Raw genomic sequence first — 24,261 nt, 5'->3', positions numbered from 1 at the left:
CGTCTGCACAAACACGCACAATCCCAACTGTCTTTGCAGCACTGTGGATGTTTTCAGCAGGTTTCATCTGCTTGTCAGTGGTGATGTCATAATATCTGAAAATATCAATAACTAACTTTTAGTATTAGTCAGTTTTGCTTAATATTTTATACATTTTAGGCAGGCATTATTACTGCTGCAGTCATATTTTTCAATGAGTACGGAAGTGCAGGGCATTTGTGTGTGTGTGTGTGTGTGTGTGTGTGTGTGTGTCTGACAGCCAGGACCACTGTCATATCAGTGGAGTCCAGACCAGGTAAACTATTATATTTTTATAATAAATTACAAAAATGTTTGCTTCTTGTAATTTCTTTACTCAACTAGCATTTAACATGCTTTTTGGTAATAGCTTTTTTTTTTTCATTTCAACCATTAAATGGATAATATCCATCTTGGAGTCGAAGGGAAAAGGGCAATTACAACTTTTTCAACACCACCAACTTTTCTTGGCCTTTTACAAGTTTTTCGACTTTTAAAATCGGACTTCCGGTTGCCCGTTGAAAAACACCCATTACGTGAGAAACGTGCGATGCGCAGGGCTCTTTCTCCCCTTACGCTAGAAGCAGTTTCCTTGAAAGATTTTGAACTCAAGTAAACTTTTGCCTTGACCACGCCCACGGCTAAACGGCGACTGAGAGGACAACGACGAATCAGAGAGCTGCAGAGAAATAGGTGCGACGGAGACGGACCAATAGCAGCGCTAAAAGCAAGGTGGGGGCGGGTGCAGTGACCGAGCTCGAGATCGTTGAGTATACGTGAAGCAGCAAGACTGAAACACGAGCTAAGCGGAAATGAGCCCTTGCCCTTCAAAGTAAAACGAAGGTTGCTAATAGGAGGACAAGGAACATTACAGGGTCAGTGACATACAAAAGAAGTATACAATTAAAATGTATCTTTGTTTCTACATAGTACAAACACATTCATCCACGCATTAATATCAAAATCACTAAAAACAAAAAACATTAGTTTAGTCAATACTATTTGACTTGGATGTTTTTCAACGCACCAGAGAACTCAGTGTGGAATATTACGGTATCTGCGGCGCTAGGCCGTAATAAATGCTCCATGGAACTGACCATAAAAAGCTATTTTGTAAGTTTTTTTAAAAAAATCCCTTTATCGTTTAGATCATTTGTGCACGAATGGAGCAGCGGCCGAGGCTCTTATTTTGGAAGCGGCGTCCGGTGCGCTGCTGCTGTGAAGCGGATCGTGAACAGCTGTGAGAGGTGAAACTTGGGACTCTGCTGTTGTTAGAAACTGGGGTAAATGTCGAAGTGTGTGCGGAGCCTCGTCGCCGACAGAGTCTCGGCGGTTATATAACCACAGTCAGGCCGTTCAGCTGCTGCTCTCCGCCCTCTGCGGCTCCTTCCTTCAAACGCGCCCGACTTTCCAGGGACACAAATGGGTGAAAAAGAGGAGAAAAGCCCCGATGGAGTCCGGTATTACAGACTGTCGGAGATTGAGCAGCAGAACTCGTTCAAGGCGACTTGGATCATCATCCACAACAAAGTCTACGATGTGACCAAGTTTCTGGAGGAGGTGAGGAGCTGGGTTCAGTTTGAGGACTTTTCTGCGAGCTTGAAACTAGACTTGGTGCTCAGACCCCCCACAACCAAATACGTCGCTGTCCTTAGTGCAAACTCACACTCATGCACGATGAGCTGCTGAAGTCTGTGCTGCAAAATGTGCGTTTTTTGCCTGAAGTCTGGTTCTGAAAAGGCTGCAGATTCCTGGTTCCTCCGCGAAAGAAAAGCCAGAAAACTAATCAGTGGGCAGCAGGTCTAATCAGTGCATGTGTGCTTCATCTGTGAAGTAAATCAGACAGATTTCAGGTTTAGTTAAAATGAAACCTAATTAATACTGGAGTTTAAAAATTGTCAAATATGAGAAAGTAGCTGTAAACCTTTAACCAGACAAACTGAGCCAAACGTTTTCCCTTTGGGAATCGAACCTGTTACTGCTCTCTGCTGGACAAATGCTTAATGTAGACACTTTTTCAATAATACCACATATTTAAAAAATAAACATACAGCAAACTATGTAAAAAAGCAGAAAAAATAACGTTATTATTTACTTTATTTATTTATTAATTTATTTAGTATTTTAAAATGTTTTGTCTTTTTTCTCATACTTTACGTTACGATGTCAAGGAAAATGAAGCATCTATTGAAATAATAATTTTGTGTTCATGAGAACACAATGTGTAAAAAACAGGAAAAAAATTCTTCCACAGCTGAGTGGAAAAAATAAAACCAAGCAAAAGTGTTTAGTGAAATATTGCTTGAGACCCAGAAGCACAATGGGCCTCAACACTTCCTCTTTTTTGTGGTCTCATGGTTTTGTCTCAGAATATATGTTATATAGTTACAATGCATTAGCAGTAAACACTTTTGAAATGACTGCATTTAAAATTGAACACAATGTAAAAGGTGGGAAGAAGAGGGGGGCTGGAAGGCAGGTCAGTCTAGCCCAGACCAAACACGTGAGATCACCAATAACTTCCAGTCTCTCAGGGTCAGACTTCCTGCTGATTCACCTGAACTTTAGAACATTTCTATCATCAGGAAAAAGCCTCGTCCCGTGATGCGGAGCTGCCGTTATTAGTTGATTCATTGATTCTCAACAGCTATGTGATAATAATGTGATCATTCAGGATTTGTTCATCGTTCTGTTTGCAGCTCCGCAGATTTAAAAGCGATAGGAAATTTAGTCTCATGTGAGTTTTTCACTCCCATTTTAACACCCAGACATCATCTTGCAGAGAAGCCATGGAGAAAGATGATGGAGTTACTCATAGCTATTGCAGGAACAATTGGCTGACTAATCATTTATGCCATGGTTCATGCATTTAATGCTCTCAGCTTCCCAAGAGGAACAATCTGCCCATTTCCTTGTCTTAAAATCCCAGTAAATTCCCTCGACCGGGGACAAATGGACTTAAATCATCCAGGGTAATAAGTGTCATCGTTAACTCGTTGATCATTTTTGATCATCACATCTTTGTAGAGTAAAACATACAGTGTAGAATAAAGTCTAACACCTCTCTGCCTTAGGGTTTTGGTCTCAGCTTGTTGGAGCGATTGATCTTTTTTTCAGCCCGGGGTTTTGCTGTACACAGGTCAGGGTGTGGCTGTGGTCAGGTTCCCTCCAGGCTGAACACACTCACCCTCTCACCTGTAAGTGGAGGCGACTGCAGAAACACAGGCTGAATGATCATATGATACTGCACGTCCTAACAAACCCTTCTCACCTGTGTTTAGATCAGCTTACACTCTCATTGTGTCGTAAATCCTTCAGTGCACCTTTACACACTGGTAATAAACTGCTTAATAAGGGTGTTTAAATGTCCCTGTGTACTAATGTATCCTGTGTCTGTAATGTTATGGCCACAGAACGTGTGGCAAAATCCAGTAAGTTAAGGTTTTTAAGTCAAGCCTGATGTCTTTTTGTAGGCCAGCTTGAAGAAGTTGGCATCTGATTCTCTTCACAAAAACCCAATGGGATTGTTTTTTCATTCCCATTTGGAATATTCACAAATTCCACAACGTCCTGTAGAAGTTGGGAAAGAGTCCTGTCTTCCTCCGGTTTTGAACACTGGGAGTGAAGCTGCTGAGCTTTCAGACTTCTACAGCTTGTTCCACCTCTGTGGGACCACAAGTCTTCAAGCTGAAGACATTTGACTGGGATCTTCTGCCGTTTGGTGATGGGACCACCAGACTCTGTTGGACGGCAGAGGAGGACAGGGGGGACTGTGGACCTGGATGAGGGCGTTCAGGTGGGAAGGTGCTGTGGAGTTGAGAATCATAGCTTTAAACCTGATGAAGCCTGTGCAGAGATCTGAACAGTGATGAGACTTATGAGACTTTTTGTTCAGCAAGATTTGTCACATGACTCCCAGCACTAAACACCAACTTTCTAATTCGATTCAGCTCAATTACTACAGAAGCTTTTGTTCTTATAACTGAAGAGTCTCAGTCTGTGACATTTTATTTTTTTGTCCTTTCGGTTTATCCCGTGAGTTCAGGGTCGGCACAGCGGATCATTGTCCGCAGGTTGATTTGGCACAGTTTTTACGCCGATGCTCTTCCTGAAACAACCCTCCTATATTTCTACCGGGCTTGGACCAGCACTGCACAGCTGGGGAGGGGAATGGGCTGTTAGGGGTTCAGTTACTTGCCAAGAGACACTTTGACATATAGCCGTAACCGGGGATCAAACCACTGACCCTGTGGTCCATGGACAACTGCCTTACCAACTGAGCTATGTATTTTAATGTTCGCAACAAACTTTCCAATCTCATTTAGCCACTTGGTAGCAACTGAATAAAACCCAAGAATCTCTGGAGCAAGTGTGAACCTCACACTTTAAGCAAAAACCAAAACCCTTTCAGAACCTCCTACAGACTTCAGGGCAAAAGGAAGAAGTGCTAAAAGTGCTGCCAGGCTACTGAAGTATTACTGCCGTCGTGTCCCATTTGACAGGAGGAGTTTAATGTCTGAGCCAGTCTGGTCACATTCTGGTCATTTAAAACAGCCACATGTTCGTCCATTGACAGGAACAAAATATTTATTTAGACTCATTCACTCTCCAGAGCAGCACTTGTGAATTCATCCGCTGCTGAAAATAGTCCAAAACCAAAGGACCGATACCACCTGTTGGTTCGGATTTTACTGTAGCGTTTATGTAAACTTGACTCGATTGTCAAACATGCCGTTAGTGAAACATGTCAAATAAATGAGGACATCTTGTGTCGTCACGTTGCCGTGATGAATAATTATAGTTTAAAAGTGAAAGAGATGATGTGGATGCAGATTGTGTTGTGTAAACAGTCGGCACCTGATTGTGGAAAGTGTAAACACTGTTCACACTCGTTCCATGTGAAGCCTGAACTGTTTCATCCTTCTAGTCGCGAACATGAACAAAGCCTGACCCCCTCCCTGATGTGTGGGTGTGTGTGTTCGTGTCCCCCCCAGCATCCCGGAGGAGAGGAGGTGCTGAGGGAGCAGGCGGGCGGAAACGCCACCGAGAGCTTCGAGGACGTGGGGCACTCGACCGACGCCAGAGAGATGGCGAGCGGCATGTTGATCGGAGAGCTGCACCCGGTCAGTCTGTCCGTCTCAGATTCACTTATTGTCTTCACTTTACGCATCAAGTAACTGTTGACTTGTTCCTCTGCAGGACGACAGACACAAGATGGACAATGCTGTGGTAAGTCTGACCTCATGCTGACGGTGTGTGTTTCTATTCCTTTTCTATTGTCAGTCACTTTGAGTGGAGACGTTTCCCTCTGTCCTCTGTGACTCAACAGGGAAACACAAAGAGGACATTTACTAATAAAACACTTCAGGTCTGAAACTTTGCATTTCTGAGTTTTAGGCTGTTGGTTTCTTGATAATTGGTGTTTAGACGTGAACATTTCAGGGCTTAAAGCAGCTGTCTGACCCCTCTGTGACCTCTGACCTCTAAGCTGTTACTGTCAGTGTGACGTGTGACTGTTGCTGATCCATCACTGACTTGTTTTACAGGATACACTGGTGACCACTGTGAGGGAGGAGACCAGGTACACACACACACACACACACACACACACACACACACACACACACACACACACACACACACACACACACACACACACACACACACACACACAATGTTTTCAGCTTCTGGTCGGTTGGTTAATTAGTTAAGTAACTCTCCGTCTCAGAGCTTGTTGAACTGCTGATTCATAGGCCTGTTAGTTTATAAGTTACACATATTGAACTAAAAAAAAAAGTTGGGAGGATGTGTAAACGTAAATAAAAACTGAACGCAATGATTAACAAATCTCATCCCATATTTTATTCACAATAGAGCATAAACAACACCAGATGTTGAAACACACATTTTACAATTTCATGGAAAATATCAGCTCATTTTGAATTTAATGGCAGCAACACATCTCAAAAAAGTTGGAACAGGGTGATGTTTAACATTGTGTAACATCCCCTGTTGTTTTAACATCTGGGAAGTGAGGAGACCAGTTGCTGGAGTTTTAGTTGAGGAATGTTGTCTCATTCTTGCAGGATTCTAGCTGCTCAACAGTCCTGGGCCTTTGTTGCCAGATTACTTTTATGATGCACCAAATGTTTTCTACGGGTGAAAGGTCTGGACTGCAGTTAGGACAGTTCAGCACCCGGACTCTTCTCCTGTGAAGCCGTGCTGCTGTGATGGATGCAGGATGTGCTTTAGCATTGTCTTGCTGAAATATGAGTCCTTCCCTGAAAGAGAACACAGTGGTGTTTCTGGACCGTGTTCACATGTGGCTTCTTCTTTGCATGATACAGTTTTGGTGGATTACAAGTGAACCGTGTGTTCGTGAGTCCATGCAGTTATGTCCAGGAGAGAATCAGGCCTGTCCTGTTTTCAATGCAGTGCCGCCTGAGGGACCGAAAAACCCACAGATCCAGTTTTGACCTTTGACCTTGTTCCTAGTGATTCTCTGAATCTTTTGATGATATTTACTGAACATGTTGGGAGCTTCAAAGTCTTTGCAATTTTACGCTGAGGAACATTCCACAATTTTTAGAGCGTTTGTTGCAGATTGGTGAACCCTGTTCCAACTTTTTAAAGATGTTTTGCTGTCAACAAACTCAAAATGAGCTCATATTTTCAATGAAATGGTAAAAAGTCTCAGTTTCAGCATCTGATATCTTATTTATGTTCTATTGTAAATAAAATATGGCTTGATGAACTTTGCAAATCATTGCATTCTGTTATTAATTTACGTTTTACACATGGTCCCAACTTTTTGGGGTATCAGGGTTGTTGATTACACTCTTCCATCTAGTTTGCTGGTTCCAGTTCTATTGAGTGTGTCTTAATCCACCTGTTTATGGCCAAACTGGATGTGTCTGCACTGAGTTGGTTCTCAGAGCGTTAAGTGGCTGTTTGGCTTCCATTCAGGTGTTTTTAGTTACTTATTGTCGAAATAAAGTTCTGTTGGGTTTTCAGAGATGAACTCGCTCTTTCGCTTTCAGTTGGTTTTCTGGTTGGGTAACTTCCGTGGACTTGGTTAATTAGTTGAGCTGTTTCTCAGTTGTCCATTGGTTTCTCTCTCATCCACTGTTTGGTCAAACTGTGTAGTTAGATATTTAACTAGCTACCTGTAACTGATTAGGTTTTCTAATTACTAGGTTAGTTGGTATTTAACTAGCTGTTTGTCCTCGTCTCCACTGCAACCTCAGCTGGTGCAAGTTGGTGCTCAAACTAGTTTTTAATGACAGTTGCTGTGTCGTCCGACATCTTGGGTGTGTTATTCGGCTACAGTGGCTTCACTCACTTTCATCCTGCTGGTGGTCTCAACTGCACAGTTTTCAGATGGTTAAGTCCATCTCATCCAGCAGGTGGTTGGTTGTTAGATATTTAACTACAGGTCTCTCTTGCAGCTGGTGGACTAACTGGTTGATCCCTGCTCTGGCTGCGGCCTTTGTCACACTGCTGTATCGCATCTACACCAACCAGAGCGAGTGACGTCATCACACAGGCTGCTGTGATGTCATCACCAGGCATTACGGCGACTTCCCCTGTCTTGTGATTGACAGCTAACGGCATGTGGATGCCGCAGCACGTGTCAGCGTAGAGCTGACCGCTGCAGTCCAACAACCATCTCACAGAAAGACGACGCCCCGATGGAAACATCTGATCTGGGATCAATGACTCTACGCTGCTTTCGTCCTATGGCTGTCCACCAACGCCCCTGATCACTTCATAACTGTTTAACCAACCAATCACAAGGCACTGTGTCAATGAAGTAATTTAGGATGTTCAATATACGCTGATGCTGTGAAATATGGATGTTTCATAAAATAATGATTTGAAATCTTCACTAATTTCTTGGCTGTTTTTAGAACTGAGGTTTTGAACATGTGGTCAGCAGATTTTCATGTGGAGTGATGGACGTCACTGAGTAAAAATGAAGTAAAACTCTGAATCTGTAACATTAGCGGTGACGTCCTTCCTTTTCAGTTGTTGTGCCTTTGGATTAATATAATTTTAATGATTAGCCTTGATTTCATCTCCAAACTAGAGACTTTATAATGACAGTACCCAGTTAATAAAACTGTATCATGAGATTTCAGTGAGCAGGTAAAGTAGACTGAAATCTTAACGCCATTAGTTCACACAATATTCCCACTTGTTCACCTTTGTCTTTACATCTCAGAAAATGTTGATCATTTATGATGTTTAAGAAAGAAAATGTAGAAAGTTGTGAGCATCACCTGCTGTGTTTCTGTCCCCAGTGTGTTAGAATGTAACGGTTTATAAAACTACTGAATCCACAGAACAGCAGTAGCTACAGACACAAATACACACTGTCCAACCATAAACCCACAAAGGCAACGGGATGTGCACTACAGCATTTATATTAAACACTTATCAGGATCTGACGGATGAGACAACAGGTCCCTGGACTCTGGCCCCTGGAGGTCCCCAGCCCTGCTACATAAGACCCCTACACTTAAGGTGCTTTTGTCTGTTTGTAGTCTTTTTGAGGCTCTTTGTTTGAGTTTGTCTCTGTAGTTTTCTTTTTGTGTCTCTGTGACGTCCCACAGGCCCCTGGATCAGACTCCTGCAGCTGTCTCTGGTTTGACATCTAGCGACCTTCAGAGTGTAACGCTGGCTCTGCTCTTATCTGGTTCCCTGCTCTCACTGTCTCTTGGCACAGTCAGAGACTGATAAAATGTCTTAATGAATTAAATAAACTATTAACAGAACAGCTGGTGGTCTGTGAGATCAGGATCCATGCATGAAGAGGCTTAGTCCAAAAGCCACATAAGACTCAGAAAAGGTGGACCTCTTTATATATATGGGTATATGACGCGTCCACCCAACACAAATGGACCATTTCATTCTCACGGTGAAGAACCTTGGTTCCATACAAAAAGAGGACTTACATCATCACATCACACAGTAAACTGCTTAATATTTCGGTTGGTCTTTGTCAGCAACTACACAGTCCAGATGCACCACAGAGAAAACACCTGTTTCCTCTGGATGTTTGGGGGATAGAACTAAAGTACCAACTGAGCTGGTTCACAAATCATGAAAGAAAGTTTTCCCCAGACACTAAATAACAATAAATGTCATTCTGCTAAGCTGAAGGTCTAATGGGATCCAGTTCTCTGTGGAAGACTCATCGGTTTCATGGCTCAGTAAACAAACCAAAGTCTGCTGGATGTTCAGACTCAGTCTGAGTGGACGTCTAGTTTTTCCTCCTTGCTTTTCCGCTCATCCCACCAGGACCCCTCAGACCGGCTGGATGGGCCTGAAGTCCATGTTGGGAACCACTGGACTAAACCTTTGTGTACAGGCTCCTCCTCAAGCAGCTGCAACAGTGAAATGCTGCTGACACAGTACAATGACTGGTGTTAAGTGTTTTATGTCATTCACCACTGTGGTAAAAAGGAAAAAGCAGGCAAACTAGTGAAGTTTCACTGCAGCACAAACTAGAAACATGGCGCCACCTGCTGGTTAAAAACCAGCACTTTTGTTGCTTTGGTGAAGAGAAAATTGAAGACAATTCAGAAAAGTTGTAAAATGTGACTGATGATATTACAGCGTGTCACTGTGTTGATACTCATTAATAACATCATTATTATTATTGTCATTAATAATAATAATAGTAGAGGATGAATGTATTTTTAAGGTTAAAAACCTCCATATTTGCGCCTGTCCACCTCTGCTGCTCTCTATTAATGAACTGGCCTTGGCAGAAAAAAGAACAGCTGACGTCAGGGTGATAAAGAGGATGACGTCATGCTTGTTTAGTGGCCGCCTTGTGACGCAAGTGGTCAGAGTGACATGGGTGTTACATAAGGACATTCGCCTCTCGGAAAACATCAAATACGTGGTCAATTGCGCCTGAGGGACGTTAATAATATAAATATGTTTATGATGAACTGTTGACAGGTTTGTATTAACATTAATAACTCTTTCTCTTCAGAATCAGCTTCAACATTTTATAATAAACGGCAGATTTCATGTTTTCATTTGTTTTACACTTCTGACAGCTTCTATGTAGAATGAAAACGTGATTGTATCATTTTTGTTCCGTGTGTTTCATTTGATAATAACTGCATGTACATAAAATGTTTGAAATTAAAAAGTGAAATCTCTCACACGCTGCACTGTGCAGGTGCGTCCTGTTTCCTCCGAGTTCGGACTTGACTGGATTCCCCCAGTGGAAAACTGAACTGTTTGGACAGGACCTGCAATTGACACAGTCAACAACAGTCACTGACAGAGCGTCAGAACTGGGCAGGAGGACAAAGTCCTCAGCTACTCTCAGTCAATCAGACCTTTTGTATAGTGGTCAAACTGAAGCTGCAGCCTGTCCAACAACATTTAGGGGACAAAGATTCTGTGTCAGAGAGAAAATAGTGTCTGACTGTCCTCCAGTAGTCCAACCGAAGTCCAGACCTGAACACCTGAAGGTGACATCTCAGAGACACTTCCCATCCAAACTGTCCAAATCCAGCTGTGAGAAACTTAAAGACACTGAAGATTCACAGCTGTGGTGCTAAAGCGGTTCTACAGAGCTCGGTGTCAATAAAGAGAGATCAAAGTCTAAAGGTGTCTCTGTGTGTCAACACACCGGTTCCGGTGAATCCGGGTCTGTGCGGTATCACTTTTTGACAGTTGTTGTCTAATGAAATCCTCCTGCGCGCGCACAGGTGAAGGTTATTACGTGTGCGCGTGCATGTTTCTGTGACAGGTGCGGTATGAGGACCCGCTCCTGTCCTCGGGGGTGTGTGTGTGCGTGGGGGGGGGGGGGGGGGTCCCGACTCTATACAAGCTGCTCCACAGCGGGACTCCCGCTGACTCGTGTGAGCGGCCTCAGGACACACCGCCTGCTGCGGGGCAGACATGTCCCGCTCACCTCTCCAGCTGAACAACGGGGGACAGTCCATGGGGAACGGACTGGGGGACGAGGACGAGGACGGGGATCTGGAGGATGAGGTGGACGCTTCCCATCTGGAGAGGTTTATGAAAGACAGGAGGAGAGCCCAGTCCCTGCCCGCCTACCCGGCGGCGCTGCTGGACGGCGTTTCCGTGAGTAACGAGAGGAAGCGGGTGAAGTTCGCCGACTCCATGGGGCTGAACTTGGCCAGTGTCAAGCACTTCAGTTCGCTGGAAGAGCCGCAGATCCCGAGCAAAGTTCTGTCCAGACACACGAGCTTCCCGCCGCAGCAGCAGGACTTCATTAACGACCTGTGCCAGAGCTTCAAGTCCAGTCTGGACACAGACCGACTGGTGGCCTGCTTCCCGGAGCCCCGGGACACCGATCTTAGGGTGCAGCAGCTCCGCATCTGCTTGGAGAAGGTCACTATCACACAGTTTGACGTGCGGGGACAGATCCGGGTCTTGACGCAGTGCACCGACAAAGAGGTCGGAGTGAGATACACCTTTAACAACTGGCTCTCCTACGTGGACGCGCAGGCTCTGCCCGTGGCCGGGGATCCGCAGGGAGTCCTGGGAGAGCGGTTCGGCTTCACAGTGTACACGCCGCCCTTCATGGACCCCAGCTCAGCGGTGCACTTCGCCCTTTACCTGCAGAGCGACGAGGGGGAGTTCTGGGACAACAATGAGGGACAGAACTACACCCTCAAGTACCACTGCATACCCAGCAGCGCGCCCTTTGTCAGCGCCGCTTTCCACGCCACCTGATCGCCGCGTGCGTCGTGCGTAAAAGCTCTCCATCCGTGCGTAATGAGCTCTTCCGGAGCCCCGAGTACTGAAACTAATACTTTGATATGCAGCTGCTATAAATATCACCTGTGTGTTGAGTCTGAGATATGGGAACAGTTCCACTAATCCCCGAGAGAAACCACACGGAGGCACCATCACCATGATCATTTAGTGCCTTTCTGAGCTGAAGCTCACAGATTCCTTCCTGGAGGACAGCAACACGACTCAAATACTCTTTCTGAACATCGACTTGGATCCAACAGACTCTTTGTTTTGCCCCACAGGACACAGAAACACGACTGAGTTTGGCTTTGAAGCGCGCACAGCGATCACGAGCAGTCAGTGTTAGCAACCTTCTGGTTGTCTGGAACGTTGTCTCACTGCTGCTGTAGGACTCAAGCTCCCATCTGAAAGAGGATGTGGATTCATTTGAAAATTAAAGAAATTAATTCAATAATAAATCTTATCTCAATCATTTTAAATGACTCACACTTATCTACATTCTTTCATTTGGAGTAAAGCTAATGTCAGCGGCTGATCTGTTAACATTTGTAATTTATGATTTTCCTAATAAAGCACCAGCTACCCAGCAGTATGTGAAGTCATTCATATTACAAGTATTAGATTCTGTGTAAAAAGTCTTTAAAAGCTTCATCGTTTGCTGCAACAACACACTGATAAACACCAATGCATCAATAATTTCAATCTAAACGTTTTATAGGTGATCGATGTAAAATATCATAATTATGCAGAAAGAGTACTTCTACTTTCGGTACTACGTTTTGTTTTTTTTGTGCCAATACTATTGTCCTTTTACACAAGTACACAATTTCGAATGCAGGACTTTTACTCGTCCTTCTTCCACCATTGATGTAACACTAGACTCACTGAGGGAACTGATGCTGATTGTGACCCATATTGAGATGGAACACTTATTAAAATAATACGTTAACTGTGCACCACCATGAAGATCTGCTCACTTTGCTTTTAAGCTGGACAAACGTTTTAAAGTGCACGGAGCAGCACATTGCAGAGAACTGACCACTGTCTCTGTATCGTCTTTACATGAGCGAGCGGGTTCAGAAGTCCAGTGCTGAAACAGTCCTGTTGAGCAACCTGAGCACATCTGTTTGATGTGTCAACATGGACAGAGAGGGTCCAAGAGATGAAGCAATGTTTCAGGCAGAAGCCTCAGTGGTGTCAGAGGTGCGTTAGAGAGCATCATTGAGTTAGAATCAAAGGAAATGAATGTTACTAAAACACAGACACTCGGAGAAAGAAGTGTCCACAAACAGACTCAGATGGAAAAGCAGATGACTTGTAGGGTCAGTGGTTTGATTTCTGGTTCCTGCTGGCCACATGTCAAAGTGTCCTTGTCCAGGACACTGGACTTAAACTAGCACCTTGACTGTAGAAGAAGATCTGCACCAGACACAAAATGACCCAAACAACCACGAAAGCACCAGACGAGCACAAAAACGAGCCCAACTCTCAGCCTGGGGTTTGGATTCTGTGCTGAGCTCTTTTACAGTTGGAAATGAAAGTTTGCATTTTTTTTTGGGATTAAAACCATAAAAAAACCAACATATTTAATGCACATTGAGCTGCTTCAAACATTTCTTCATGAGACATTAAAGGTTTCTTTATAATCAAATTAAAACTTGGCCATTTTTTTAAACTTCTGATAAAGAGACTTGTAAAATCTGAATATACATTATTATGTTGATGAAAGAAATTCTTTGTTTCACTCTTTCTGTCGCTGCACAAAGCTGCCTGTCTGTGCCCGGGGGGCCATTGTCCAACCATCCATCCGTGACACCAACACACATTATTCAACGATGAGGAGAAAATAAAGGATGAAAATGATTCATTCCATCCATTTCAACCTTCTGTGTCTGTTTCCTGAACCCTGTTAACAAACTATCACCACATTTAACTGAAGTTTCTTTAGAGCAATTTAAAGAAATCTTTTTGGAAAGGACCCTAACATCCAGTGTCAGGAAGAAACCACTGAGATCCTGTCAGTCACAACCTACTTCATGTTTTATTGACGTCATCTCAGCAAATGCTCCGAGACAACATGTTAACACAGCTTCATTTGCAAAGATGGTTCCACAAACCAGCAGCAGTGAGTCTGAGTCCAAAGTGGGACCAGTGCAGTGCACGTGCATGACTGTGCCGAATCTCCACGGAGCATCCTGTGTGTGTGTGTGTGTGTGTGATTGTGTAAATCTGATGCAACAACAGTCACAGATTGAGCAACGTGATCTTCTCTGCCTGTGTTTGTGTGTAAATGGGTCAGCGAGCTCGTTCTTCGACCAGCAGATGGATCTATTAATAGCAGGCGCTGGTATCTGCCAGGTCGGCCACCTCCTTCACCTTTACCCCCATCCACCGAAAACCAAACGCACCTCTGAGCTCAGCCAGTCACGCTGTTTGTGTGTGTTCGGCTGCTGACACACATTCGTGCCCCTGACACACAAAGTTCAGATTTTAATCTCTGCAGTTTTCCTCCTTTTCAAACTTTCCATCCATCATCCAGCCAAAGATCCACTTTCTCCATCAAAGACTCGTCTCTTTGTCAGTGATTTGGTTTATTTTGTGCAGAAGTGCTTTGCATTTATGAGAGAAGAAAAAAGTTTGAACCATTGTCTTGTAATTATGATTTACTATCACATATTAGCCTAAAAGACAATTATGAGATCAGGATGTTGTAGTTCAGAATTCAAACTTTATTAATCCCAGAGGGAGCAGCTGTAACCAGGGAAACTTCAACCTCTAGACTCATCTTATTTTGATCACGAACAATAAATGAACCGTGCAGGAACTGGGACCCTCAGAATTCAGAGTGTTCCACTGTGGTCTGCAGACTGAGCTCCGGTTTTTAGTCTGCATTTTTTCATGTTTCTGAAACTAAACTCTGCAGAATCAGCTATTAACACTTTATATTTTCTTTGCAAGAATTGAAGTATTAAACTGTTACTAAAGTACTTTAAAACTGAGGAAAACCTGATCATTGGACACAACTTTGTTGTGTTTAATCAGGTTTCTGACATTGGGACAAAAGTCAAACTGAGTGAATGTTTAGTCAAATGGAAATGTTCTGACCTCACACCTGTTGCCGTCACGTTCTCTGGCATTTACTCACACAGCAGCTCTGAACCTTCGCCCACAGCTGGAGCTTTTCCAGAGGTTCCTCCTCTGACTGCTGCAGGGCCGAGCGAGCTGTGGAAGCTCAGGTCATGTGTGAGCGAGTCCCCTGGTGCGTGTGGACGAGCCTCTGAAGACGGGACAGGGTTCTGAGGTTTTGGTGAGAACAGGAATTATCAGCTGCCACATGTGGCTCGTCTGTTAGTTTCACGTCTAAGTGATGATATTTTAGCAGCCGAGGCCCATAAACATGATCCAAATGAAACACACTGGTTAACTAAGGATGAGCCTCCAAACACACTTTATTTCTACCTCACCCTTGATGTCAGAGTGTCAGCAGACAGAATCTCCACAGTCTACGCATTTCTGAAGCAGAGCAAAAGCTGTAACAGACTGAAAGCTGCACTAGAAAAACACTTGATGCTCGTCAATGTCAAGACCTCAATACCCACAATTCCTATAAAGTAAACACTTCAGCGGCTGTTGAAGCCGAAATTTACCCAAAACTGAGACCCAAATGTTTGAGCTTCAGGGAAAAAAAAATAATTTGACCAAAACTGATACACTGTATATACAACGTATAAAGTCTTAAAGGACAAGTTCACGGTCAGAGCTCATATTAAAACAGACACAGGTTTTGCCATTGGGGGGAAGAAGGGAGGTTTGTATTAAAAGACGTGCAGCTTTAGAACATATCCACCAAATATGTGGCTAATCTGGAAAATATGAAGCTTGTTTTGGTGCTTGAACGTGTTTTTGCACAGAGCAGGGTTGGTGAACTCCAGGTTAGTTGAGGACAGTTGGACAACAAGCTGGTCTGCAGCCGTCAAGACCCAGAGTTCACCAGCAGCTTCAGAGGGATCTGTGAACGGCCCGTGTGGACCGGAGGCCTCGGCGTTAATATGGGACACAAATTCTAAAGGTAACGTGATGTCATGTAGCATCAAAGTCATGGTGGATCTGAGTTTTTCTATCTTTGATTGTCTTAATCGGACAAATCAGACAAACACCTCCCCAGGTTTTGTCTCAGTTCTTCCTGTGTGTGATGGTTTTGTGCCGTGCTCTGGTAGAATGGAATTATTCAAAGGTTTTTTTTTTATTTTTCATACAAACTAAAGTAACATTCAGGGATGCACCACTCAGTCCACCACAGATCACTGACAGTCTGAGCTGGTTGTTCTTAGAGCTACACACAGTTTATTAGTTTCTGAACGTTTGCTGGGACTTCACAAATATTGCAGCTGTAAACAAGAAGAGGGAGAGTGAAACTTTAGCACTGTACTGATTCCATGTTTGAATGGAAATGTGAACATTTACGACCACAGGACACTAGTACAGAAGAATGTTAACTGGACCACGTGCTGAGAACTTGTTGAGAAAGTGAAAAACCCCGAATACTTTTCCAGTGGTTTGAGTTGAACACCTCTTTCTGCTTCCTGGTAAAATGTTATGGTTGGCAGATTTTCAGTGAAACAGTGAAACCAGCAAGTTCTGCTGCACATAATAAGACAATGGTAGAAAACACGAATCTGTTAACTAAAGTGTAAACACACATTAAAGAAGACTGTTCATCTAAACCAGAAGAAACAAGCATTTAAATGAACACGTTGGACAAACTACAACGGAACTCATGATCAAGTCTTAGTCATTTAAACCAAAATCTTCAAATGTAAATATGTGATGGTTTTCTGAGACTTGTCTTTAGGTTGTGGACTGTGAGACACTGACCTCTGAAAATAAACTTACAAATTCATTTGGATGATTGAAGTGTGAACGTTAACTGATTGGTGCATCCCCCAAAATGACAAGTCAAGTCTAAACTCCAAGCAAACTCGCGGTTCTTCACAGCTTCACTCTGTCCTACATCTCACACCTTCTCCTCCACCCAGTAATTTGACTTTATGAATTTCTTCAAATTCAACAGGAGGCAGGTTGCCGGTGGTGACGTGAGGACAGCGACAGGCTCCCGTCTCTGATGTCACATCCTGTTGTTGACCGGGACAATCCTCCACCTCCCGCACCTCCTTCTGCAGCAGACGTTACTCCACCACAGTCCTCTGGGACTTGTACATCTGCCCTATAGAGACCTGCAGAAACAGACAATTTCTTTTTCACAATGTTCAGAATATTTCCAATTATAAAAATTCATGCAATACAATGTAACAACTAATTACACAATAACTTCATGGGAGCGAGACTCCCACAGTTTCCAAGTGTAAAGGTTGTCCTGCAGGTGGTGCCACAGGAAAGAGGTGTGTGTGTGTGTGTGTGTCTCATGTCCACAGATTGTCATCATCACTGTGTCAATATTAGCCAGTTGAAATCATCTCTGTTGTCAAATAAGATCCAGTTATGGCAGAGTTTCATACAGCTGCACTGTGTGTGTGTGTGTGTGTGTGTGTGTGTGTGTCACAGTTCACAATTGATTTCCCCTCCTCCCTGTACAGGAACATGACAGACTGATCCACAGAGCACAGAGCTGATGTTCTGAACACAAGCTGCAAACTGCCTGTTCTGTGCCGTCTCCACACGAGGACACTGGGACCCAATTACACACATCACCTGCAGCCATTAAGGAACCAGTTTGTACCTGATAACACTTTCAAATGCTCTAAAAGAAGGAGACAAATAAGTCACAACTGTCCCTTGAAGAGTGTTTAAGAACAAGCTCAGATAAACGTGCTGCAGACTCACTTCTCATTTAACTTTTCTTTCACCTCTTCTCTATTTTGGGATCGTAGCCCGAGTCTGGATGTGTGGTTATGTCCCCGCATCACCACCAGGGGTCACAATCCCTCCACAGACAACGCAACCCAGTGTCTCCACCACATCCATTACTCTGCCATCAGCCCTCCCTCCCTCTATTATCCTCCTCTCTTTCACACTCTCTCTCTCTCCATCAGAGGAGAACCTCTCCCCCCTCCCGTCACTGTATGACGTCCTGATTGGCTGGAGGGTGGCGTAGGAGGGAGGGGAGTGGTGGAGAGGCCGGCGGCTCACCAGACCAATCAGCTGCAAGGAGGATCAGCTCTCATGTAAATTGTTGCGGCTGTGGCTCCTAACAAAGGGACGGCATCCCTCACTCTCTCTACCTCGCTCTGCCCCGTCCTCCTGTTTCCCCTCCATCTTTTTCTCCATCATTTCTTTAATGTCTTCACATTCGTTCCTCGTTTCCATCTTTCTGAGCAGCTCCTTTCGCTTCATCTGTATTTTCACATTAGCTCAATTCACTTCAGTACAGCAGATACTGAAGATTCTGTTAAATTCACACTGAGATTGAACAAAAACAAACATTGATCTTCTAAAACATAAAAAAAAACATGACATCAAATCAAATTTCAATTGAGCAAGTATTTTATATAAGAATATAAGTACTTTTATGTAGACTTGGCTCATCTTAAGCTCTTTTGGTGTAAGAATTGAAGTTCTCTTTAGTAACGTTCTTGCATATTATACCAAGCTTCCCTCAGCATGTCCCAGAGTTTGTCTTTAGACACTGGCTGTCTGCATGTCCCTCCCTGTCCAGGTGAGTCCATACTGGGTTATTTGAGTCTGCACTCTGCAGCCACGAACATCAGTTCTTAATTTTCCAAATATCATTCATTGGATCAATGTGATGCTGAAAAATTAAACGGTTGCCAATCAGGCACATTCCAGAACGAACCACATGATGCATTAAAACCATGAACTTCAGTATTTATGATTCCAGTAATTCAGACACCGTTGGCAGAACTGCAGTCCCCAACCATCACAGACCTGCCACTAATTGTCACACCGGTCGTTGTTCTTCTCACGCAATCTAAAACGTGAACATTTCAAACTTGGATTCTTTACTCCATAAAACTTTGTTCCACTGATCTTCTGGTCTTTGTGAGCTGCTCCTCTACTGAAAAAGTGGCTTCTTGGCTGCTCTCCTTCCACAAAGGCTGCTCCTGATCAATATTCTTCAAACTTGACATCCAGATGATGCTGCCAGATGATGAACCGGGTCCTTGCTGGACTTCCTCTGGTCTCTCAAAGAAGAAACTCCAAGTTCCCATCACATGTTGACCCTTTTTTGGAGTTCCAGACATGCCAAGTGTGACTTTAGCAAACAGAAACTGTTCTGGCATTTTTTTTTAACACTGTGCACATATTTCCCATATTTTCTACTTGTTTTCCAACAAAAACACTGTATTTATGTATGGAAATGTATTTGGTCATCAAAGTGCGGCTAAAAAAGCAAATAAAACCGTCTACTGGTGACTTTTGCACTGCACACAATACAATAAAGACACATTTAGCATTTTTAAGCTGTATGCTATTTTCTCGTAAATGGTTTAAGCAGAACTTTAAGCAGATACACGTGTTTAACACTGCGGTGGAGACTATTGTAGAAAAGGAAAATGGATAATAATGCAGTCAAACACAGATGTCTTTCTTTGTTGAAAGATACAGAGCATTAATAACCAAGAGCCCTTTCACACAGACTGGAATCCTGACATTCTCCTGACTTTGCATGTGTGAATGCAAATGTCCAGGTGAGACGCTCCCATCAATATCTGTTAGGAGGATTTGAATTGAGCGGATGGACATGTAAACAACATTTCTATCACTCGACTGCCATTGTAATCAGTTAATAGAACCTTCCTTTATTGGATTCATGGCTCAGATGTGCTGTAAAGCGTTTTTTTAATCCTGCTGTCCCTGAGTTTCTCCCATAAGAACTTGAACTGCATTGAACTTGGACCATCTCTTGTTGTGTGTTACTTGTATGGAAATTTACTTCCTCCCCTAGAGAAAAAACATCTGTTTTGTTGTTAGTGGATCTCAGATGATGCAGTTTAAGAGCCACAGATTTTGTGTTGGGAAGAAGCAGGCATCATCATTTTATTTCAACCACAAAGTGTCCTTTCGTTACTGTAATGGTGATAATGAAAGTCCTCGAAACATATTCCAACCCAAGCCATGATGTTTTCCTAAAGCTGGCCAAGGTTTGTCGGTGCCTGAATCTAAGCAAACTGCACATATTTGTTATTCTAACTAGGACCATTAAGAGCAGACACAGGGGCAGATGGTAGATACTGAACAGTCTCTTGTTTGGAGGACATGTTGGAGTTTTATTTTATCTGCAATATGGACAACTTCTGTTTCTATAAACAAGAAACACGTTAGTTAGAAACTCACAAACTCCAGTCAACAGTTTGTTCACCTGTTCAGTACCTTGTTCAGCTCGGCATCTGTACCAGCTCAGTGACACCAAACTGAGGCCACATCAAACTTCCTGTAACACCACAACCTGTTGATACAGTTCTGAGTGTGTACAGATTCTGATGCTTAACAACAGACACCAAATGTTAAAAAAAGTGGAACTGTACCTTTACTGCTCTACGTGACGTATCCACAGCTTTACTGTAGTGTCTCCTCCTAACGTCTGAACAGTTAGAACAAAGCACTTCTGATAGGACTCAGTAAAAACACGCTGTCAAAGCCCGTGAGAGTTCCCTCCTACACGCAGACAATCACAGGAATCAGTGTTATAATGCAAATCTAAACTTAGCCTCCTTCACGTATCGTCACATCCATCCACTCAACCAGTTCACACACAAGTGCAGTCAGTATAGAAAGCATGCAGCAACACACACACACACACACACACACACACACCTCGCTGCCTGCTGAGTCGTGACTGACTGACCTTCAGTCTCACTCCCACCAGGCAGGAGGTGTGAGATTAACATAAAAGTGCTGCTGACACGGACTCAATGAGACTGAATGAACAGATCGGAAACCTTACAGCTGTTCTTCGGACAACTTAACCAGGCTCCAAACTCAGACACAAATTGCTAATAAACTTAGAATAATTTGCTGCTCTTCTGAGGAAAAGTGTTTAAAAGTTTCAGGATGTGAGTTGGGTGTCAAAGGATCTAGATGTAAAACGACCAGTTCGTTAGGTGTCTGACCAGTGCAGCTCACTGGAAACTGTCCTGAGTGAATCGTGGGAATGAAAGATAACTTCCAGCTGTTTGTGTCACAGTTCAAACATTTTGCTGCATACAAGCACTTTCCCACAGTCCTCTTTAACTACTGTGTAATTACTGTGCTGCCCTGCACTGTGGTGAAGACGCTTCAGCAGCAGCATCTCTCCACTGGTCGCACTTCATCCATGACAGAGCCACATACGGTAAGAAGTGCGAGTTAGAAAATATCTGGTTCTTTATTAAAGAGTCAAAAGGTACAAGCCAGTCGATTTAAAAACCGCAGCAGCTGGAGTCGAGTTGGACTCCTGAGGGGCTTTAAACCTTAAAGACCACACTTCAGCAGTTTCAATCAATTCATTTGCTGCTTCTGGATGAGTTTGGGACGTAATTTTAAGAAGCTCCTATTGTTAAAGCAGTTTCTAATGTACCAGAGGATTTCATATGTAACACAGATTATCCAAAATAGAATATAGAGTTTAAAAGCATTTGGTTGAAACTGACCTGTTAAAGAAAGGATTTGTGTTGCATCACAAAGGCTGTAACTTTCACTACCATGGTGGGTCAGTCTCAGGGCTGTCAATCACTTACTATCTGTAATCCTGAATATTCACAGAATAAAATTAATCATAAAATAAATTAAATGCAGGTTTAGGATCTGTCTTTCTGCTGCTGCTGTGCATATGTGTGTGTGTGTGTGTGTGTGTGTGTGTGTGCCCATCAGAAAAACACATCCAAAACTTGACATGTGCTCATCTCAGTGCACTTTGACAGCAAATAAAATCTGTCAGCTTTTCTACTCGGTCGCTCAGTGTTCAGCTCTGCACAGGTGAGGTGAGGTGAGGTGCTCTGCAACAGGACCCAAGGGAGCAGCATCCAAAAACTGAATAACGTTAACGTGTTATCATTGGGCTAATGGGACAGGCCTACTCAGTATCTGTGGAACTGTAAAAACATTAATATGGATGTGTGACGGCTCCAAGTCAAAAGCTTTATTTGGCGTTTTGATGATGGAGAGAACCGTCTATAACACGTGCTCTGTTGGCCTTTGACCTTCGGTGAAGAAGATGGTGGTGCTGATTCTACACCAAGTGACCACTGCTGAGCTAGAAATCTATCAGACAGACTCTTCCGTCCTTAGAGACGTACAGATACACAGACTGGACTGAGGCAAAGTTTTGTTCTGTGATTTTACTGTTACTTTCAAATGTCAGAGGAGATTAAAAAATAAATAAAACCACTTAACCTGCTATTTTTGCACACAGACACTTGCAGCTCGCTAAAACCTCTCTAACACACACACACACACACACACACACACACACACACACACACACAAAATCAGGTAAGTGTTTCTGTGGCAACACTAGGAGTAAAAATAACAGTGAGGAGATGAAGCGTGAGAAGAAAGACTGCAGACTTCATTTGTGTGTGAAACAATAATGTAAACTTCAGCTGCATCATCACTGCAGGGGTGAACCTCCCTGTTTGCACACAACAGGCCTGCGATTAGGCTGCAGAGGACGGCGAGTAGACAGGACAGAAGCGAGGAAAGTGAAAGTGAGACGACGAACCAACGCGTTTTGCAAGGAGCTGAAACTTTTAAAGAACTAAGAACCTCACAGCTTCCAGCTCCTTTGATTTCCTGCTCTCTAGTCTCTTGCTGGGCTCTTCTAGAAGCTTTATCAGTTTTCACCAACTCTTCCGTTGCCTGAAGCTCAGAAACAAAGAACAGTTAACTTTGTTTATCTCTTTGCTTTTTTAAATCTTTTATTTCCCCAGAGGTGACTGACAGCTCCACTCATTCCTGAGTCAGTGCAACATTTCAGGGCCATGACACAAAAACAAAGTCAGTCTCGGTAAAGAGCTTCGTCCATTCAGACAGAAAGCACCGATTCTTTGCCGTTCATTTAGTTTTTCAGTGTACTTGCCACTGTTGACTCTCATTGGTGCTTATCTGTGGATTTAGAGCGACGGCAAAAAGACAGAAATCTCTACAATTCTAATGAAGTAAATATGTAACATCCCGTCAAGACCAGTGTCTGACCAGCATTCAAATGTAAATCTGATCTACTCACTTGATTTGGTCTCAATTAAACAGAAACTGGGAAGAGACTTGATACTTGACCTGGACTAGTCCGGACTGTCTTGTGATTTACTTTTACAGGACCTGAAACTAATTAGAAACTTTTATCAACTACTTGAGAGTTGAGATTTTCTGGGACTCTGGACTGGACTGGACGTTGTCTCAACTGACTTCTGACATTGGGGACACTTGGGGCTCTGACATGTTTCTTGCTTTGACAAAATGTAACCAGGTTTGACCCCCTGATTTTAAATTTGACTTCAACTGGTCTCCACTGGTTTGACGTTAGATGTTCCACTGGGTCTGTCCACTTATTTGAGACTTTGTTTACTGGGCTCATTTCTGCTGCCTTGGACTTGTGTTGATTAACTTAAGACTCTCAAAGATCTCTGACAGACATTTAGAGGTCTTATTCTGCTGTGGACATCTGGTGTGTCCCTGTTGCTTTGATAATGTATTAATGTTCACAGAACAGCTTTAATCTGCTGTAACACATCGATGAAGGCTGCAAGTCAGATGGATCCAGCGTGGTGCTCAAGGACACTTCAGCAGGTTGGTAAAGTGTTTTGAAGGACAATGTCTCCACACTTCACGCGTCCTGCAGTTTTCTTTCATTCTAATCCAGCCAATTACATTAATTCGCTCTGATTCTCCCCCTCATCCGCCTTTGTCCCCCTCTGCCTCCCTTAAACTGTCCTCTGCCTACCTGCTGACTGAGAAGGATCTTGGATCTTCATCATCATTTTATTTCTCTCTTTTACTCCTTTCATCTTCGTCCTCTAGCTGTTCTCCGTTTCTATGTGTGCGGGATAAAACGGTGCAGAACAGGGGTGTGCTGGTGGACTATTTGAACGTCCCAGTGCAACGTCCTGTGTGTGTTTTCCAAAGTGCCAGAGTGTCCTCTGGCTTTGTCTCCTCATTAATTATTCATGCACGTTCAGGAGGGCCACAGGCCAATTCATAACACTGTCTTTCTGTGCGTCTTTCTTTCTGTCCTCCTGGCATTACAGTGAACCCCCCCCCCCCCCTTTTTAATTATTCCTTCTTTTTTATTACTTTTCATAAAACAGAAATAGAAGATAATGAATTGTGTTAGTGAAAGTGACACAACTTAACTGTTGCCAAGCTACATATTTCCTATTCTAATACTTTCATTCTGATAGGGTTTAGAATTAGACCAGGTTTCATTTTTCATTAAAGCCACTTTGCTGAATTTTCATATCACGGTTTTCTTCAAAGTCCCAGCTGGATCTTATTACAGCATCTCGAAGCCGAGTTGCTGTGCTGTGTCTAATAATT

General features: G+C 43.3%; 3 protein-coding genes across 3 annotated transcripts in view; 2 read left to right on the top strand and 1 right to left on the bottom strand.

Moving 5' to 3' along the window:
- The first annotated feature begins 1,257 nt into the window (after positions 1-1,257).
- On the top strand, positions 1,258-7,906 carry cyb5a (cytochrome b5 type A (microsomal)). The gene is made up of 5 exons (XM_067485448.1): positions 1,258-1,578; positions 5,013-5,141; positions 5,218-5,247; positions 5,565-5,599; positions 7,467-7,906. The coding sequence occupies exons 1-5, from the start codon at positions 1,441-1,443 to the stop codon at positions 7,549-7,551; spliced, it is 417 nt and encodes a 138-aa protein (XP_067341549.1). The 5' UTR covers positions 1,258-1,440; the 3' UTR covers positions 7,552-7,906.
- A 2,987-nt stretch (positions 7,907-10,893) lies between these two features.
- On the top strand, positions 10,894-12,361 carry ppp1r3g (protein phosphatase 1 regulatory subunit 3G). Its single transcript, XM_067485445.1, has one exon. The coding sequence runs from the start codon at positions 10,948-10,950 to the stop codon at positions 11,746-11,748; it is 801 nt and encodes a 266-aa protein (XP_067341546.1). The 5' UTR covers positions 10,894-10,947; the 3' UTR covers positions 11,749-12,361.
- A 2,831-nt stretch (positions 12,362-15,192) lies between these two features.
- The window catches only part of lyrm4 (LYR motif containing 4), a 30,251-nt gene continuing 21,182 nt past the window's right edge, over positions 15,193-24,261 (bottom strand). The window contains exon 3 of the mRNA XM_067485449.1: positions 15,193-17,006. Coding sequence (XP_067341550.1) covers positions 16,959-17,006 — 48 coding nt within the window. The 3' untranslated portion in view covers positions 15,193-16,958. The remainder of the gene's footprint in view (positions 17,007-24,261) is intronic.

Source organism: Channa argus, chromosome 19 (genome assembly GCF_033026475.1).
Source record: "Channa argus isolate prfri chromosome 19, Channa argus male v1.0, whole genome shotgun sequence".
NCBI classification, from domain to species: Eukaryota; Metazoa; Chordata; class Actinopteri; order Anabantiformes; family Channidae; genus Channa; species Channa argus.
The sequence above is the reverse complement of the archived record's forward strand: the minus strand, read 5'-3'. Positions and strand labels throughout refer to the sequence as shown.

Excerpts from the sequence above, each read along its gene's own strand:
- ppp1r3g (XM_067485445.1), top strand. The coding sequence starts at position 10,948 with ATGTCCCGCTCACCTCTCCAGCTGAACAACGGGGGACAGTCCATGGGG.
- cyb5a (XM_067485448.1), top strand. The coding sequence starts at position 1,441 with ATGGGTGAAAAAGAGGAGAAAAGCCCCGATGGAGTCCGGTATTACAGA. Across the intron at positions 5,142-5,217 it reads TGATCGGAGAGCTGCACCCG|GACGACAGACACAAGATGGA; the intron begins GTCAGTCTGTCC and ends GTTCCTCTGCAG. Across the intron at positions 5,248-5,564 it reads ACAAGATGGACAATGCTGTG|GATACACTGGTGACCACTGT; the intron begins GTAAGTCTGACC and ends CTTGTTTTACAG.